Source organism: Mirounga angustirostris, unplaced genomic scaffold, assembly GCF_029215605.1.
Source record: "Mirounga angustirostris isolate CCGP_5_RB_7025 unplaced genomic scaffold, mMirAng1.0.hap1 SCAF_5, whole genome shotgun sequence".
NCBI lineage: Eukaryota > Metazoa > Chordata > Mammalia > Carnivora > Phocidae > Mirounga > Mirounga angustirostris.
Window position 1 is genome coordinate 14,113,922 of NW_026991713.1, and position 17,783 is coordinate 14,131,704.

The 17,783-nt window shown below is 41.8% G+C and overlaps 1 protein-coding gene across 1 annotated transcript in view; it reads left to right on the top strand.

The window, feature by feature from the left end:
• The window catches only part of LOC135364280 (synapsin-3-like), an 85,079-nt gene that overhangs the window by 23,351 nt on the left and 43,945 nt on the right, over window positions 1-17,783 (top strand). Inside the window, exon 2 of the mRNA XM_064590236.1 lies at window positions 11,714-12,174. Coding sequence (XP_064446306.1) covers window positions 11,864-12,174 — 311 coding nt within the window. The 5' untranslated portion in view covers window positions 11,714-11,863. The remainder of the gene's footprint in view (window positions 1-11,713; window positions 12,175-17,783) is intronic.

The window sequence follows — 17,783 nt, forward strand, 5'->3', positions numbered from 1 at the left end:
AGAAGAATTTTCTGCAGGAAGTGACATGATCATGTCTAGACTAAGTGCCCAAGAGGTCAGTTGGCTTCCATGTAGACAGGGGACTGAAAGTGGAAGCAGGTTTTCAGGTGTCACACTTGCACCCAAGAGAAATGAGTGTGGCCCGGCCCTGCAGGGAGGAGAGAGGCGAGATTGGATGCCAGAGTCATTTAGAGACAGAATCCATGGAGCATTGGAGAAGCAGCAGAAGGAGAACTAGGTAGGTAGCTTTGGGGGTTGAGCCTAACTGGCGTGAATATGAAGTGGTGATGGAAGCAGAGCTGCTCACCCTTGGGAGTGGGGCTTGCCCAGAGGGGCCTGCATTCTAGACGATCACCAAAGTGGGTAGGTACCTCTCTGGCCCTAGTTTAGAATGAAAATCCCTGGAAATGATATTGTGAAACCTACCCCCAAACCGCATATGATTTATTTTGTAGTAAGGTAACATTGCTAAAAATCACCTTTATTTATCTTAAGGGCCCATCATGGGCAGCAATCACAGAGGGGGCCCAAGATGGCCATTTACCTCCAGACCTCAGGTGATCAAGAGCCTCTTTTTAGATTTTTGACATGACCCTCAGATGAAGGTCTGGATCAGTCAGAGACAAGCCAGTGTGATTGTCAGGTAACGCTAAGCTTGTGTCCCAATCCTACCTGGTGCTGCCTGGAAAGCTTTATAAATGCTGTCTGTAAATAAATCCTGTGGTTATTTTGTAGGTAACAGTTATAGTTGCTTTATAATTTTAGGTCAAAAACTTGAATTTGTTTGATGTAAATGCTCATGTACATGCATATTTTTTGTGACCCTCTTTTGGCATTTATCTATTTGAATATATTTTGAATTGGGGTGGGTGGTCTCAAATAAATGGAAGACTCTCACTTCTCTTGATCCCTAGGAGACTCTCTCCCATAAAATTTCCTGACACCCCAGGGTGCTCTCCAACAAGGGGAGGGAGTTATTGGTGCAGAAGCCTCTCTCACCCACAAATCCTCCTTGGCTGGGGACTCACAATGTCCCATCTGTGGGAACTAGAGTGTTGCCACTCACAGGAGATCAAGGCCTGTGTGAGTGCATTGGAACTCATCAAAGACAGCACACACTTTCATGTAGATGTGGCTGGAACAGAGCTCTGCAGATGAAAAACCCCGCAGGTCTGTCTGTATGTGGAGATGGAGCTGCTCCCTTGGCAGATGCAGGTTTGACCTTTCTTCAGGTAATTAAGTGTCTCTTAGCTTTGCAACTTGAGTGGCACAGCCTCTGGATTCTCAGGCTCACCCTAGGCTCCCACGCTGCCCATGCTCATCAGTATATTGATGAAGCCACGCCCATGTTGTCTCCATGAATTTTTAAACTTCCTGCTCATGCATAAAGGGTTTTGGCAGCTCTTAATTACTCAAATGCTTGTTCCTAATGGGGAAGGAAGAAGAAAATCTGTCAGCATTCGCCGAACAGAAGATGGAGAGAGAATTTATGAGACTTTTACTCACATGAGGAAAGAGCGCACTAAAAATTAGATCAGATATTTCTTTACATTATTCCAGTTGTGGTTCAGCTTAGGCTTATGTGTCAGATGCTGTGATAGCTTCTTTTCTTGTATATAATCACACTTTTAGTCTTTACAAGCAAAAGGTGAGTGTGGTTTAATTTCATTCATGTTATTTTAAACAGATGCCCGCAACAAGTATTTATTGATCCCTACTACATGCTAGGTGCTTTTCTAAGTCCTTGGGATACAGCAGTGAACAAATCAGACAATAATCTCTGTTCTTGGGGACTTTCTATCAGAGGGAGCAGAGAAGCAACAATAAGCAAAATAAATAAGTATATAGTTTTTTTTTTTAAGATTTACTTATTTGAGAGAGAGAGCACGCACGTGGGGGTGGGGAGGGACAGAGGGAGGGAGAGGATCTCAAGCAGACTCCCCACTGAGTGAGGAGCCTGACACAGGGCTCGATCTCACAACCATGAGATCATGACCTGAGCCGAAATCAAAAGCAGGCCACTTAACTGGCCGAGCCACCCAAGTGCCCCAGTAAGTATATAGTTTTATGGAAGGCAATGCATGCTATGGAAAAAACAAGTGGAATGGGGAAGGAGAGATCCAAAGTACCAGACGGTTTAACATTGGGTGGTCAGGAGGAGGCCTCACTGAGAAGGTGACATTTGAGCAAAGATCTGAATGACATGAGGGGGTGAGCCATGCAGGTTTCTGTAGAAAGAGTATTCCAGGTGGAGGAACAGCCAGGGCAAAGGCAACTGGTGAGCAGGAAGTTCAGTCGTTGAAATTTATCTTCCTTTATTTTCTACACTATGTGCTGGGCCTCGAATGTTCCTTAGCTAACGTCCCATTGTAGGAGATCCAGGTAATAGCCTGTGAAACATTATGCCATTGACATTTGCAGAGCACTTTAAAGATGAAAAAGCAGTTCCATGTGGGGTGATGGAACTGTTCTGTACCCTGGTTGTGGGGGTGGTTACATAAATGTGTTAAAATTCATAGAACTCTACACTAAAAAGTCTGTTTTACTCTGTTAGCTTAAAAAGTAAATATTTTGAAAAGCAACTTAATACATTTCCTTTTGGTCTACTCCAAGACCTGTGAAGTAGGAAGGGCAGGGATTCCTATCTCTGCTTTGCAGATTAAGAACCTGTAGCCTGGAGGTTACTTAGCTGCAAGAGGCAGAGCTGGGTCTCAAAGGCAGATCCTTTCCAAAGCCAGTTCTCATGTAAATACTGCAGTCCCTGCCGCATTGTCTCCCCAACTAATGCTGACCACACTGTTTAGACCTTCAGGCAATGGGACATGCACACTGTCTAAAGGGGGATGGGTTAGCCTGGTGATGGGTATTAAAAAGGGCACGTATTGAATGGAGCGCTGGGTGTTATATGCAAACAATGAATCATGGAACACTACATCAAGAACTAATGATGTAATGTATGGTGATTAACATAACATAATAAAATTTAAAAATAACAATCAGAATAATAGCAGCAGCTAATACAGATTGCTCATCGTATGCCAGCCCTATTCTAGATATATTCTAGATTTGTTCTAGATACTATTAGACTGTCCCCACCTTACAGGTGAGAAAACTGAGGCACAGAGAGGTTAAGAAATCTACCTGAGGCCATGTAGGTAGTAGGTGGCAGAGCTGTGATTAGAACACAGGCCATCTGGCCCCAGGGTCCGTGGGCTTAACCTTCAGGCTTACTCCCTCTGTTCTGCTGTTTCCAGGGCCAGAATGCTGAGACCATGATAGTCTTTAGCTGGATTTGGGAGAGGTCTTGCACTTAAGAACCCACCCCCCCCCTTTTTTTTTTTTTTCAGAAAGGCATTATTTTTTTTTTTTTTTTTAGCTTAAGGTTCACAACAAACTAAGGGGAAGGTACAGAGATTTATTGTATGTCCCCTACTCGCACACACGCCTAGCCTTCCCTGCCATCAACTTCCCCACCTGAGTGGTACGTTTGTTATAATTGATGAATCTACATTGACAAATCATAATCACCCCAAGTCTGTAGTTTACTTTATGGTTCACTCTTGCTGTTGTATATTCTGTGGGATTGGACAAATGTATAGTAACATGTATCCATCAGTATGGTATCACACAGAATATTTATGCTGTTCTAGAAATCCTCTGTGCTCTGCCTATTCAGTACCCACCCCCTAGCCCCAGCAACTCCAGGCAACCACTGATCATTTTACTGTCTTCATAATTTTGCCTTTTCTAGAATATAATATAGTTATAATTACAATTATACTGTATGTAGCGTTTCAAACTTGCTTCTTTCACTTAGTAATGCACATGTAAGGTTTTCCATGTCTTTGCGTAGCTTGATAGCTCATTTCTTTTTTCCACTGAATAATATTCCATTGTCTGGATTACCACAGTTGATTTGTTCATTCACTACTGAAGGACATCTCGGTTGCTTCTAAGTTTTGGCAATTATGAGTAAACATGCTAATATAAGTAAGATTGGTGGGGTTTTGCGTGGTCATAAGTTTTCAGCTCCATTGAGTAAATACCAAGGAGCATGATTGCTGGATAGTATGGTAAGGGTATGTTTAGTTTTATAAGAAACCATCATACTGTCTTCCAGAGTGGCTTTATCATTTTGCATTCCCATCAGCCATCTGTTGCTCCACATCCTCACCCACATTTGGTGTCGTCAGTGTTCCATTCTAATAGGTGTATAGTAGTATCTTGTTGTTCTTTTAATTTGCATTTTCCTGGTGACGTTCCATGTGGACCATCTTTTCATATATTTATTTGCCATCTGTCTTATCTTTGTTGGTGAGATGTCTGTTAAGGTCTTTGTCTCATTTTTAAATTTATCAGCATGTGAACCAAGTCGATGGTAGGAATGATGGAGAGGAGTAGAGGATATTAAAGATGCTGGAAGAGAGCATTGACAGGGCCTGATGACTGAGTGGCTGAAATGGTGAAAAAGAAGGAGCGAAGTATGAGAGTCCAGTTTCGGCCTGAGTGAGTGGACAGATAGTGGACAGATAGTGGACAGGATAGGGAGCAAGTGGGGGGGCCCAAGTGCATAAACTCATTTGAGAATGAGCAAGGAAGTGAATCTGGGGTGTCTCTGAGACATCCGAGCAGAGATGTTCACTCTCCTGTGTAGGCTGATCAGTTGCTCATCTTTTCCTAAAGTAGCCAGTGTTACTTTTGTGGGGCAGCTCTCATTCTTATGGAGTCTTTCCCACTTTTTTTTTTTTAAAGATTTGATTTATTTATTTATTTAGAGAGTACAAGCGGGTGGGGGGCAGGGGGAGGTAGAGAGAGAAAATCTCAAGCAGACTACCTGCTGAGTGGGGAGCCCGACACAGGGCTCATCTCACAACCCCAAGATCATGACCCAAGCCGAAATCAAGAGTTGGATGCTTAACTGACTGAGCCACCCTGGCGCACCTCCTTAGCCACCCTAGTGCCCCCTCTTCCCCACTTTTATGAAAAACTTGTGCCTTACTTCTGTCTTGTGGCTCAACCAACAATTCTGAGAAGTCTTCAACCTTTTTTTATCCTTCTCAGTAAAGTCTTCATTCTGGCCGCAGCCTCCAAGAAATAAGCTTGCAAAATTTGTTTTTGGTTTTGGTTTTTTTTTTTTCTTGTGTGGCCACTCCTGCCCTCTAGTGGCCATTTGTGGGGCAGCATAGGACTGAGTACTACCTTGGCCTACTCCATTCTGTCCCAGAGAGAGACTTCCTGCCCTTCTTTTCCTCCCAGAATCCCTCTCATTCCCACTTTGTCTCACTATCAGATTATATTTGGCACTGAAGAGATATCCAGTGTCCAATGGCACAAGAAATGAGTGACCCACAGAATAGGAAAATACCTTGCAAATCACATAATCCAACCTAAGGATCCTTCTTCTTTCATACCTAAGGATCCAAATGACTGCAACAGCTTCCCAACTGGTCTGGTTGCTTCTATCCACATTCTCTACAGTCTGTTTTCCACTCAGTGGCCAGGTAGACTAGATTATGTCTATCTCTTGCTTACATTCACACTTGAATTAAAATCAAAATTATTATCAATATGATCCTTCATGATCTTGTCCCTCAATTTCTCTAAACATTTTCTTATAAAAATCTCTGTCTTGTTTCCTGGTTGAGCTGGCCTTCCTTCTATTCTTCAAATGTACCTAGCTCTTTCCTACTTTAGGACCTTTGCATATGTACTTCTCTTTCCCCTCATCTTTCATGTCTCAGCTTAAAGTTCACCTCAGAGAGCCCTCCTCTGACCCACCCCCATGTTAATCTTTATAAAATCACTCTGTATTCCTCACTAGCACTTGCCCCAATCCATGAATTGTTCACTTGTTTATTATCTGCTTCCCTCTACCACTGTAAGCTCCACTGGGACCTGCAGTGGGGAGAAGTTGCAGGATGAGCCTTTGACTAACATTGGAGTTGGTCAAAGGAAATGAGGTGATTTGTCGGCAGGTATGGAATTCCCACCAGTGTAAGATTGACCAGAGTTCCTAAAGAAAAGGTTGTTAAATAATCTCTGAAGTCCTGTCAACTCTAGTATTTTATTAACTTTTCTATCCAGTAGTTTAAAAATGGAAGAGGTTCAGACTGAGTAATAACTCGGTAGCTTGTGTTGGACTAATCCTCTCATAGATGATAATTATAAACTTTGGGTAAAATATTTAAAAGAAACTATTTGAGGTTCCTGGAGAGAAACAAAAAGGAGGTAGAATCTGGAGGGGATTTTACCCTTGAAAGAAGAGAATCACACCCACTAAGTGAGATCTACATTTATGTGACTCTACCCTGAAAGCATTCCCCAGTCCACATGGCATGGAGCAGCTAAACCAAAGCAGAAAGCTGCAGCTGTATTGGTTTGACAAGTCAGCAGACAGACTATAGGTTAACAGAGTGTCTGGAAAATGAGGAAAGCCTAAAGAGATGCCTAGCTCCCTCCTCAATAAGATTGACTGATGCCTCTGTTAAGACTGTATTGCAGTTCAATTCATTTCTGCTTTTCATACTTGCCTACAGCTGTTAATCTTGGGAGCACTCTCCAATAAACGTCCTGCTTGCAAATCACCATAGCAGAGTCATCTTCCTGGCTGAGGAACCTGACTTGCAACAATCCAATTGATATTTATAGAACATTACCCTGAACAACTGCAGAATACCCATTCTTTTCAAGTGCAAATGAACATTCATCAAGATAGAGCCTACTGAGCCATAACATTAATTTCAATGAATGTCAGAGATGTCAAAGGATTAAAGCCTTATACACTATGTTCATTGCAAACAAATGAATATTAAAAGCAACAATAATAAATTATCTGAAAGAGTAGTGGAATTTGAAAATTAAAGATGTTTAAATAATACATGAGAAAAAAAATCACAAAGAAATTAAGAATAATTTGAATTGAACAATAATGAAAATAATGAAATGCCAAGTTTCTGAGATGCAGCTAGAGCAGTGCATAGAGGGAAATGCATTGCTTTAAATGCTTATATTAGAAGAGATGAAAGGTTGGGCACCTGGGTGGCTCAGTTGGTTAAGCGACTGCCTTCAGCTCAGGTCATGATCCTGGAGTCCTGGGATCGAGTCCCACATCGGGCTCCCTGCTCAGCAGGGAGTCTGCTTCTCCCTCTCCCGCTCCCCCCTCTTGTGCTCTTTCTCTCTCTCACTCTCTCTCTCAAATAAATAAATAAAATCTTTAAAAAAAAAAAAAGAGATGAAAGGTTTAAAATTAATGATTTACATTTCTATTTTAAGAATCCAGGGGGAAAAAATCAAACCCTTAAACCTAAAATAAGGAGAAGAGAGGAAGTATAAAGAGAATAAAGAGCAGATACATGTGAAATAGAAAACAAACAATGGAGAATATTGGAAAAGCTGCAAATTGGTTCTTTAAAAGATTAATAAAATTTGTAAATTCCTAGCAACACAGATTAATCCAAAAGAGAGAGACAGCAAATTACCAGTGTCAAGCGTATCAGGGAAAACCACTGCAGATCCTACAGAAAGTGAAAGGATAATTTAAAAAAATATTATAATTACTTTATGCCAGTAGATTTCACAATTAAGAATGGACAAATTGCTTGAAATCACATATTGCAAATACTGAAATAAGAAAGAGAATATGAATAGATTTATAGAACAGGTTGAGTTCATTATTAAAAACTTTTCCATGAAGAAAACATCAGTCCCAGATGACCTCACTGTTGAATTCTTCCAATAATTCAAGAAAAAAGATAGTACCGATATTACATAAACTCTTTAAGAAAAGAGAAAGGCAGGAACATTTCCCAGCATATTCTGTGAGCTCAACATTACCCTGGTACCAAAACCCAGCAAAGATATTACCAGGAAAGGAAATTATAGACCAGTATTTTTCATCAACATGGATGCAAAAATCCTCAACAAAATATCATATTGAATACAGCAATATGTAAAACTGGTAATTCACCATAACCAAGTGGGATTTGTCTCAGGAATGCAAGTTTGGTTTAGCATTGGAAAATTAATCAATCAGTTGATTCACCACATTAAGCAAATAAGTGATTTTAAAAACTATAGTTCTTCTCAATTGAAAATCACTTGGCAAATTCACGTCCATTCATGATAAAAATCTTGGGCAACTAAGACTACTAGGGAACTGTCTCAGTCTGATAAAATACATTTACAAAAACCTACAACTAACATCTTAGTAATGTGAGATAGTGAACGTTTTCCCCCTAAGATTGAGAAAAGGTAGGTGTCTACTTTCATCATTTCTATTCAGTGGTGGAGGTCCTAGGCACTGTAATAAAAGAGGTGAAAAAAGGAAAGGCGTTAAGTTTGGAAAAGGAGAAGTAAAGATATCTCTATTTGTAGGTGACGTGATTACTTAAATAGAAAATCTTAGGAAATCTGTAAACAACCACTAGAAACAATAATTGAATTTATCACGTCAACATACTGACAATAATTGACAAATACATGATACTAGCAGCAAACAAATGGAAAATGAAACTTAGAGAACAGAGTCTTTTAAAATACCATCCCCGCCCCCCCCAAAAAACACAGAAGAAATATTAGGAATCAGTTTAACAAAATATGTGCAACACTTCTATATTGAAGATCACAAAACATTTCTGAGAGAAACTGTAGTTAGTAAGTTGAGTGCTCTACCATGTTCATAAAATAAAACATTTAGTAGTGTTGAGATGTTATATCTACCCAAACTGAGCTGTAGATTCTTTTTTTTTTTTTTTTAAGATTTTATTTATTTATTTGAGAGAGAGAGAATGAGAGACAGAGAGCATGAGAGGGGGGAGGGTCAGAGGGAGAAGCATGCTCCCCGCCGAGCAGGGAGCCCGATGCGGGACTCGATCCTGGGACTCCAGGATCATGACCTGAGCCGAAGGCAGTCGCTTAACCAACTGAGCCACCCAGGCGCCCCTGAGCTGTAGATTCTATATAATCCCAAACCATATCCCAACAGACTTTTTCATACAAGTTGATTTTAAAATGCATATGGAAACAGGACCTAGAATACTCTAAACAATCTTGAGAAAGAAAATCTAAGTTGGGGGACTCATTGTGTCCGATTTTAGGCCTTTCTGTAAAGCCACAGTAACCAAGACTGTGTAAGGACAAACAGATCAATGGAGCATAAGAAAGAGTCCAGAGATAGACGCATACATATACAATTCATTGGTGCCAAGAAAGCCACCAAGCAATTCATTGGGAAGAAAATATTTTCATAAATGGTGCTGGAAAACTGGATAAATGAACCCCACCTCACACCACTCAAAAAATCAAGTTTGGATGGATTATAGACCTAAATAGAAAAGCTAAAACTATACAGTTTCTGTAAGAGATTAGGAGACAATATCATCATGATCTTGGGGTTGGCAAAGATTTTTAAAAGCAGATACAGAAAGGCCTAATCATAAGAAAAATCTGGTAACTTGGACTTCATAAAATTTTAAACTTTTGTTTATCAAAACATCTACAGATTTATGTAACAGATTTCATATATGTACATATAGATATGTGTACTTATGTGCGTATATATACATTTTTGTATGTACATATAAAATATTCCTAATAACCAAAATATGGAAGTGTAGTCTCATCCTGTAATATAAATTTTATTCTCATTGTAATGTTTTTATTTCAAGTAAACAACTTTTCGTAAGAGTTATTTTATTCTATCAAACTTCTGTTCATGAAGGACATGAAATGGCAAACCAAAGACAGAGAAAATGTTCACAGCATGCATATCTGACAAAGGACTTATATCCAGAATGTATAAAGAACTCCTAGTCAAATAATACAAATCAATAATAAAAATATAAACAACCCACATTTTAAAAATGGGCCAAAGAACTCTGAAAAACAAACAGGGTTCTAGAGGGGAGGGGGGTGGGGGGATGGGTTAGCCTGGTGATGGGTATTAAAGAGGGCACGTTCAGCATGGAGCACTGGGTGTTATGCACAAACAATGAAGCATGGAACACTACATCAAAAACTAATGATGTAATGTATGGTGATTAACATAACAATAAAAAGAGGGAAAAAAATAAACATTGCAGAGATTGTCAGACTTGTTAAAAAAAAAAAAAAAATGGGCCAAAGATTTAAACAGACACTTCACCAAAGAAGGTATATCAATGGACAGTAAACCCATGGAAATTGCTCAACCTCCTTCGGTATCAGAGTAAATAAATCAAAAATACAATTAGACACTATTTTACATCCACTGGAATGGCTAAGATTAAAGACTGATAACAATCAAGTGTTGTTAAGGATATAAAGCAACCAGAACCCTCAAGTGAAATGTGCAAAATAACACAACCACTATGGGAAACCTTTTGATGGTTTCTTATAAAGGTAAATTTATTTCTACCCTATGATCCAATAAATTTGCCTCTAGATATTTTCCCGAAGAAAAGTCTCCCTTTCACTCTCTCTCTTTCTCTCACTCATTCTTCCTTTTCCCACAAAAATGCTTAAATAAAAAATCCTTATAATAACAATCCTATTCATAATACCCTCAAACTGGAAACATTTCAAATGCCCATCAACAGGAGAGGATGTAAAAATTTGTGGTTTATTCATCCAGTGGAGTGCTACTCAGCGATTGAAAAGCAGAATGACTATTGATATGTGTAGCCTAGATGAGTCTGAAAACCACTCTGTTGAGAGCAGGAAGCACCTTCACAAAAGAGTAATACATATGATTACATTTATATGAAGTTTAAGAAGAGGTAAAATTAATATACGGTGACAGACATCAGAAAAGTGTTTGCCTATGAGGCTGTGTGTGTGCCTCAGGAAGGGCTGAGATCAGGGTCCCACCATGGTTGGTTTCTGGTGAGGGCCTCTTCCTGGCCTGCAGACAGCTTCCTTCTCCTTGTGTCCTCACCTGGTGGAGGGAGAGCAAGCTCACTAGTGTCTCATTTTATAAAGCCACGAATCCCATCATGAGGGCCCCATCCTCATGACCTCATCTAATTTCCATTACCTCCCAAAGGCACCATCTCCAGTTAAGGACTTCAACACGTGAATTTGGGGGACACAATTCAGTCCGCAGCAATATATATTTTAGAAAATCTGGAAAATATAGATAGGTGGAAAGAAAAAGAAAAAAAAAAAGCCATGTAATCGCATTACCCAAGTATAATTATGGTTAACATTCCAGTGTATTTGCTTTCCAAAGTTACGTTATTTCGTCCTTTATGTGGTTGTAGTCGTTCTGTCCCAATAAACTTGCAGCATGATCTTCTTAATTACAAATGAAATGTTTTCTATTTACAAATGAAATGATGATCTTCTTAATTACAAATGAAATGAAATCTCTATATATACCCTCTCTTAATAGCCTCAAAAGTTTTCAACTGAGTGACTGTGCTCTAGTTTATTTATTACTTTGTGGCTGAAGTTTGGAATTCTTTCTAATATTTTGCTAGTGTAAATAATGCTGTGAAAAATATATCTGTGCAGGAGGCTTTTTCTGTAACTGAGATTCATTTCTTGGGATAGAATTCCAGAAAATGAAATCGTAGGTTAAAAGGTTATGCTCTAATTACATGTTGCCAAATTCCTTTCCAAAAGGATGTCCCACTTTGTATTGCCCCCAACAGTGGAGCAGGAAGGTACCATATCTGTTTGCTCTTAAGGGGCGGAGGTCATTTCCACTAATGTGTGTGTTGGCTTGTTTCCACAGGTTAGCAAAGATAGCTGAAGCCAACTTGTGCAGGATTCCCCTGGCTCTTCTCACTCAAGATCCCACCACCTCCTCTCCCTGGCAGCCTGTGTTCTGGGCTTCACCCAGACAAGTCTGAGTAGGAACAAGCCATCTCTTCCATCCATAGCCATGAATTTCCTCCGGCGGCGCCTCTCTGACAGCAGTTTCGTGGCCAACCTGCCTAATGGCTACATGACAGACCTGCAGCGCCCAGACAGCTCCACCAGCTCCCCTGCTTCCCCAGCCATGGAAAGGAGGCACCCCCAGCCCCTGGCAGCCTCCTTCTCCTCTCCAGGATCCAGCCTCTTTAGCTCCTTTTCCAGTGCCATGAAGCAGACCTCACAAGCCCCCTCAGGGCTGATGGAGCCTCCAGGTCCCTCCGCTCCCATTGTTCAAAGGCCCAGGATCCTATTGGTGATCGATGATGCCCACACAGATTGGTAAGCCAAAATCTGCAGGTGCTTCCACGTAGAGGCCAGAGAGGTGATGGGGGGGAAGCTGAGAGGCTTGGTGGTATCAGAGACTGGCCCGAGGGAAGGAAACTACATTTACCATGTGGCTACTGCATGCCAGGCACCGTGGCACCTGCTTTATGCTTTACATTTACAGGTCCCAATCCCTTACCTCTAAATCCAAAATCCAAAAAGCTCTGAAAACTAAAAAATATATTATAATCCATTTGGCCGCAAAGCCTGGTCTGAGGGAAAGTGAGACTGTAATAGTCTTCATTATACCACTCACTGTGCTTGACCATATGATCTGCAGCAATGTTGCTTTACATCTTAATATGTTTGCTGTGGGGATGCTGCCCAGAGCTCACCGGAAGTATTACATAATATATGGTATGTGTGCCATATTACCTTCCTAAAAATGGAAAACTTAAAAAAAAATCTGAAATAACTCTGGCAAGTTGCTTACTATCTTTCAGCGTCAGCCATTCTCTGTCCATTCAATTAGGTTGCTATGAGGGTAAAAGAAACCAACACAGGCCCATGGTCCTTCTCTAACACCGTTGGGACCAGAGTGCCTGCGTTTGTATCCCAGCTCTTCCATGTATGGCAGTCTGGCTCCAGAACCTCTTCTCTTAACACCAAGCGTGGTCAGAGACGACGTTAGGCATGCTGATAGATGGTAAGCTCTCCAGAGGCAGAGACTAGGCACATGTGTCAAGGTCATTGCAACTGTTGTTCCACAAGTAGTTACTGAGCACCATTCGAGTGCAAGTTGGGTAAGTGGTGAACAGACCCTGTTCACATGGATCTGGGCAGTTAGAGAATAGGGCTCTATACCAAATTTTTGGTAGAGATGGGTGATAAGTATTATCAGTCCTAGTTTGAGACACAGAATTTGCAGTCCAGGAAATAAGTCAAAATGTGGAGACATGGAAGCACTCCATCCAGGGCATTTCTGACAGTAGACCCATACATGATCATGGGGCTGGAGAGCAAGGTTGAATGCATGTGTCTCCAAAGGCTGCCACGTCATAGGCTCTCAGTATATCTTTCTTGGGTGAATAAATTAATGCATTCAGTTCACTGAGCATACCAGAGGCTCTGCTGTTCTCACATGCATGTGTGTACTCACATTCATTCCTTTAGACGTTAACTCAGGCTGGGAATGATGGAGCCTGTGCTTTGGAATGGGAGATATTTATAGTGTATAATACATATTCAGTACAGTCAATATGGAAGCATGCTCAGCAGGTGTAGACAGCAGTCTTTACTCTCCTACTAAGAAATCAGTTCATCTTAAGCAAGATGGTCATGTGTATGGCCTCTGTTCTGATCCAGTCTGCATTATCTTCGGTGTTGCTGTTTGCCTGAAGCCTGTTACCATGAAGCCTTGTTTATCTGTTTATGCGCTTACGTAAAAGCACCATCTTTAGGTTCTGAGCTTAGCGGTTGATTTGTGCAGAGATGTTACTTCCAGGCATTCTTGCCTGTACAATCCTGCTGCCTGTCTGCCCAGTAATCAAAAGGTCTGCATGGCCTTTGCAGTCCTCTGTTTCTTTTTAACCCAGTGCTTGACCTTGATTTTGAGCATTCTCTGCTGACTGTGTTATCTCTGGCTCAGTCAGGGTTTGCCATGATATGGCAGTGGTCGGGGGTTATTTTAAAAACCTGTTTGTCAGGAAAGTTACTTTCTGTATGGAGGTTGAGCTGATAAATGACAGCACAGTACAATGGTGAGGAACACAGACTTCAGAGTTAAGCTGTCTGGGTTCAGATCCCATTTCTACCCCATAGTAGCTGAATGACTTTTGCAAGTTACTGCACCTAAATGTGAATAAGATAGTATCTACCTTATAGAGTTAATGTATGTAATTGGGTTAAAATCTGAGTTCATATAAAAGTGATTAGGATGTATCTGGTAGACAGTGGGTTCTACTTAGTGGGTTGCAGACTGTTTGTGACCTTCTGTGCAACATTAGTCATCTTGATGGCAGCCCCTCAGTAATGGGCAGAGTGGATTAGGATTTATCCCATTGTGCAGAGTTTTCTATTAGTCACTCATGCCTGTTAGCTCCTGAATGATAAAGTTGGGTCTTATTAATCTCTGTCCTCCTGGCGTCCATGGGGTAAGCAGTATAGTGTAGGGGCACAGTGAATGAGGTTGAAATGCAATGAATGGCCTTACCCAGGTAACATTTATTTATTATTATTTTAAGTTTTTATTTAAATTCCAGTTAGTTAACATATAGTTACATTAGTTTCAGATGTCCGATATAGTGATTCAACACTTCCATACATCATTCTGTTCTCATCGTGACAAGTACACTCCTTAATCCCCATCACCTATTTCACCCATCCAAGTAACATTTACATTTTGACTTTGGTCTTCCGTCTCTCTAATCCACAGGCATGACTAATGGGTGAATTTTAGGCTGTGCATACTGATGGGGGACACAGTTTTGGCCAGAGGAATGTCTCCCAGTCTATTTCAATCATGCCTGTTATACTCACACTTTAATTAGGTCTCGAAAACAGCAATCTTTTTCTTGCCCCTCTGTGGGTAATAAAGGGGAGAAGGGAGAAACTGACACTCATTTGCTTACCTGGAACCTGGTTCTGCTGTATCCATTGGACATTTGTGATAGAGACTTCCTGCCTGCAGACACATCAGCTTTTCCTGCAGGACTCCATCCCAGATTCTTCTCCAACTTCCTATCCTCTCTCAATCTCAGTACATTCCCAGCTTTCTCCAGATTCATGAGGGCTGCCTGGGAATCCCAGTCCTCCTCTGCAGAGTTCTCAAAGGATGCTTGTCCCCCGGCACCAGGAGCGGCCAGCAGGTGGCGAGCCAGCCCCACTGTCCTGGGTGGCTTTGGCAGAGCCTGGACTGCCTGGGTCAGCCCCCGCCCAGCCCCTCCTCCATTGTGCAAACTGTCTCCTGAGAGGAAGAAGTTGTTGAAGGGGAGAAACCAGCTCGCAGGGCCTCTTTTTTCCCCCCCCTTTGAGATGATAATGAAGGGGGAGATAGCCACTGTCTGGACTGAGAGTGAACCTACCAGGAACAATGCTGCTCCCTTGTCTCCCTTCTCAGCCCCAGATCCTCTGTTTTCCCATTCGGGGTCCTGGGCCTTCCTGCAGAATCAGGTTTCCTTGTAGTGAGGGAGTTTGCAGAAACCCCCACTCTCCCCCTCTTGGTTGAGGCCAGCTTGCCAATACTCTGAACAAGCCTGGGCCCCCCAAGGACTATCTGATACCTGCCCAGTGACCTGGGGGGAAGGACTTTTCATCCTTGGAGGAGAAACAGGGCTCCAAAGCCACCGTTGCTGGGAAAAACAACCCATGGCTGAGCTTTGTAAGATCCCACCACCTTTTGGAGTTGGCCCTGGAGGTGAGCCTAGCTAGGGCAGTGGTGTTTGGGGAATTTTGGGCCAGCTCAGTAGTGGGTCTGAACTCAAGGTGGTGCTGTCCTTTGGGATGAGGGGAGATCAGTCAGTCTTGAGAACCACAAGGGAAAGGAGAAATAAAATAAATGGATTTCAGGCTCAGTATTCTTCAGCCCTACTACCTTTCCACTCATTCTTTTGCCTAGAATCTTCAGAAGCCTCACTGGTCTCAGGCCTCCAGTCTTGACCTCCTGGTTACCTTCCATGTTACCACCAAACGGTCATTTTTTTGAAACACAGACTTGATCAATTTGCTCGCACTGAGCATGCCCTATTATAATGCTCTGTTGCTACATCATTGCCCTCAAGTTCAAGTTCAGTCATCAGCTTGCCTCCCTCCCTCTAATTCTGTCTCTAGCTCCACTTCCTGCTGGACTATTTATTCTGCAGGAATAACAACCTGTAGTTCTCAAACACATTTGCCTTAGCACATTCTGCTCGCTGCTACCTGGAATACCCTTCCCTATCTTGTTCACGTGTCCAATTTCCATTCATCCTTAAAAAGCCTGCTCAGGTGTCACCTCTTTTGTGAAGTCTTCCTTGATACACCTCACCCTGCCAACAGTGCTAATAACCATCTTCTTTATGTAACTTAGAGCATATTTCATTGTGCTACAGTAATTTCACACTGTACTATCATTGGCTGTCAGGTGGCTGTCTTTTCTACCAAAACAAGGCCTGTGTCTTGTTCTTCTTTATATCCCTGGTGCTCAACACACAGTGTTCAATTAGCATATGTCATTGTCCCCACTCCAGTCCAATGAGGATAACTTTTAATGGGCATATTGGGGCCCAAAACTCACCTTACCTTAGGAGTCAGCAATATAATACATACAGTTGAGGGGTTTCTGTTTTTACTCACCTATGTATAAAATCTTAACTCTTTATTTTCCAGTATGGGAGGGTAACTGTAAGGCTGCTATGTGAGATTTTTAAAAGAAAGTTGGCACAAAATTTTATTATTGTCCACAGAATATACCAGAACCCCAGGTTTGATTTCAGATTCGAAACATTGAACATGACAAAAAAAAGATTGCTCATAATTGGGCTTGGGTTGGATGTACCTCCCTGCTCATGGTTTTGCCTGTAAGACCTCCAGAACCTGGAGGAAGTTGAGGAGCAGGTTGTTGAGGTGAGAGGATAGAAGCAGCTAAGCCTTTGCCCCCAACCCCTCCCTCCAGTGGCCTGTGGAACTCTGGCCCTCCTCTCCTCTTACCTCACCCATGGCCTTGTTCCCAGAATGTCTGCTATTCCATTTCAACAATGATCTATTGTTACCTTCCCTTCAATTCTCCACCCTTCCGTATGTTTCTTTTTTCTTTTATTTGTTGGGGAGGAAATGAAGAAAGTATTCTTGGTTTGAAACACCCCTCTGCTACTATCCTTACAGCCTAGAGTGTATCAGGCTACACTGTCCTACTAAATGATGATTGGTGATAGCCCTTAAAACACCTTGTGCATTTCTAGATTCACCAAGAGATGCTGTATGATAGTTTGTGTCTCCACCACCACCCCACCCCACCCACTCCCAGATGGTGTCTTTGTATCTCAGTGCCTACAACAGGGCAAGCAGTTAATTAGGAAATGTCTGTTGATTGAATGACTTCGGAGGTGATGAGTTATTGGTAGTGACAGGTGGGGATGGTGACAGTGAAACTAAAGAGTGACTTTGGTGACATTCTGAAATCCCCTTTTTCCCCCCTCATCTCATACTCAATCCAGTAGAAAGTCACAGTAGTTACATGAGACAATTTACACCACAGAAACTGGCAAATGCTACCAAACAGGGCTTTCAGTCTCCTCACAGAGCTGGTTATTAATCATTTGCCAACACAGCTCTGGTCATAGGCACTTCCTGAGTTGCCCAGGGGGTATCATACAGGTGAGGAAGCAGAACACAGAGACCATGCACCTGCTCAAAGAACAAGGAACAGGTAGGTGGTTAGGCTGAGACTTGAACAGGACTAACTTCTTAAGAGGCATTTCTGATGACGCCCAGCTCCTGCTGACGCCCGCACAGGACTTCAGCATTTGGCAAGAGGTAGATGCTGAAAAGTCTTGGTCAAAAAATGAACGAAAGCACAAATGAGTAAACTATGAGCTCTTTGGGGATGGGGTCATGTCTTCATCATTGTCATGTGGCAAACATTTGTG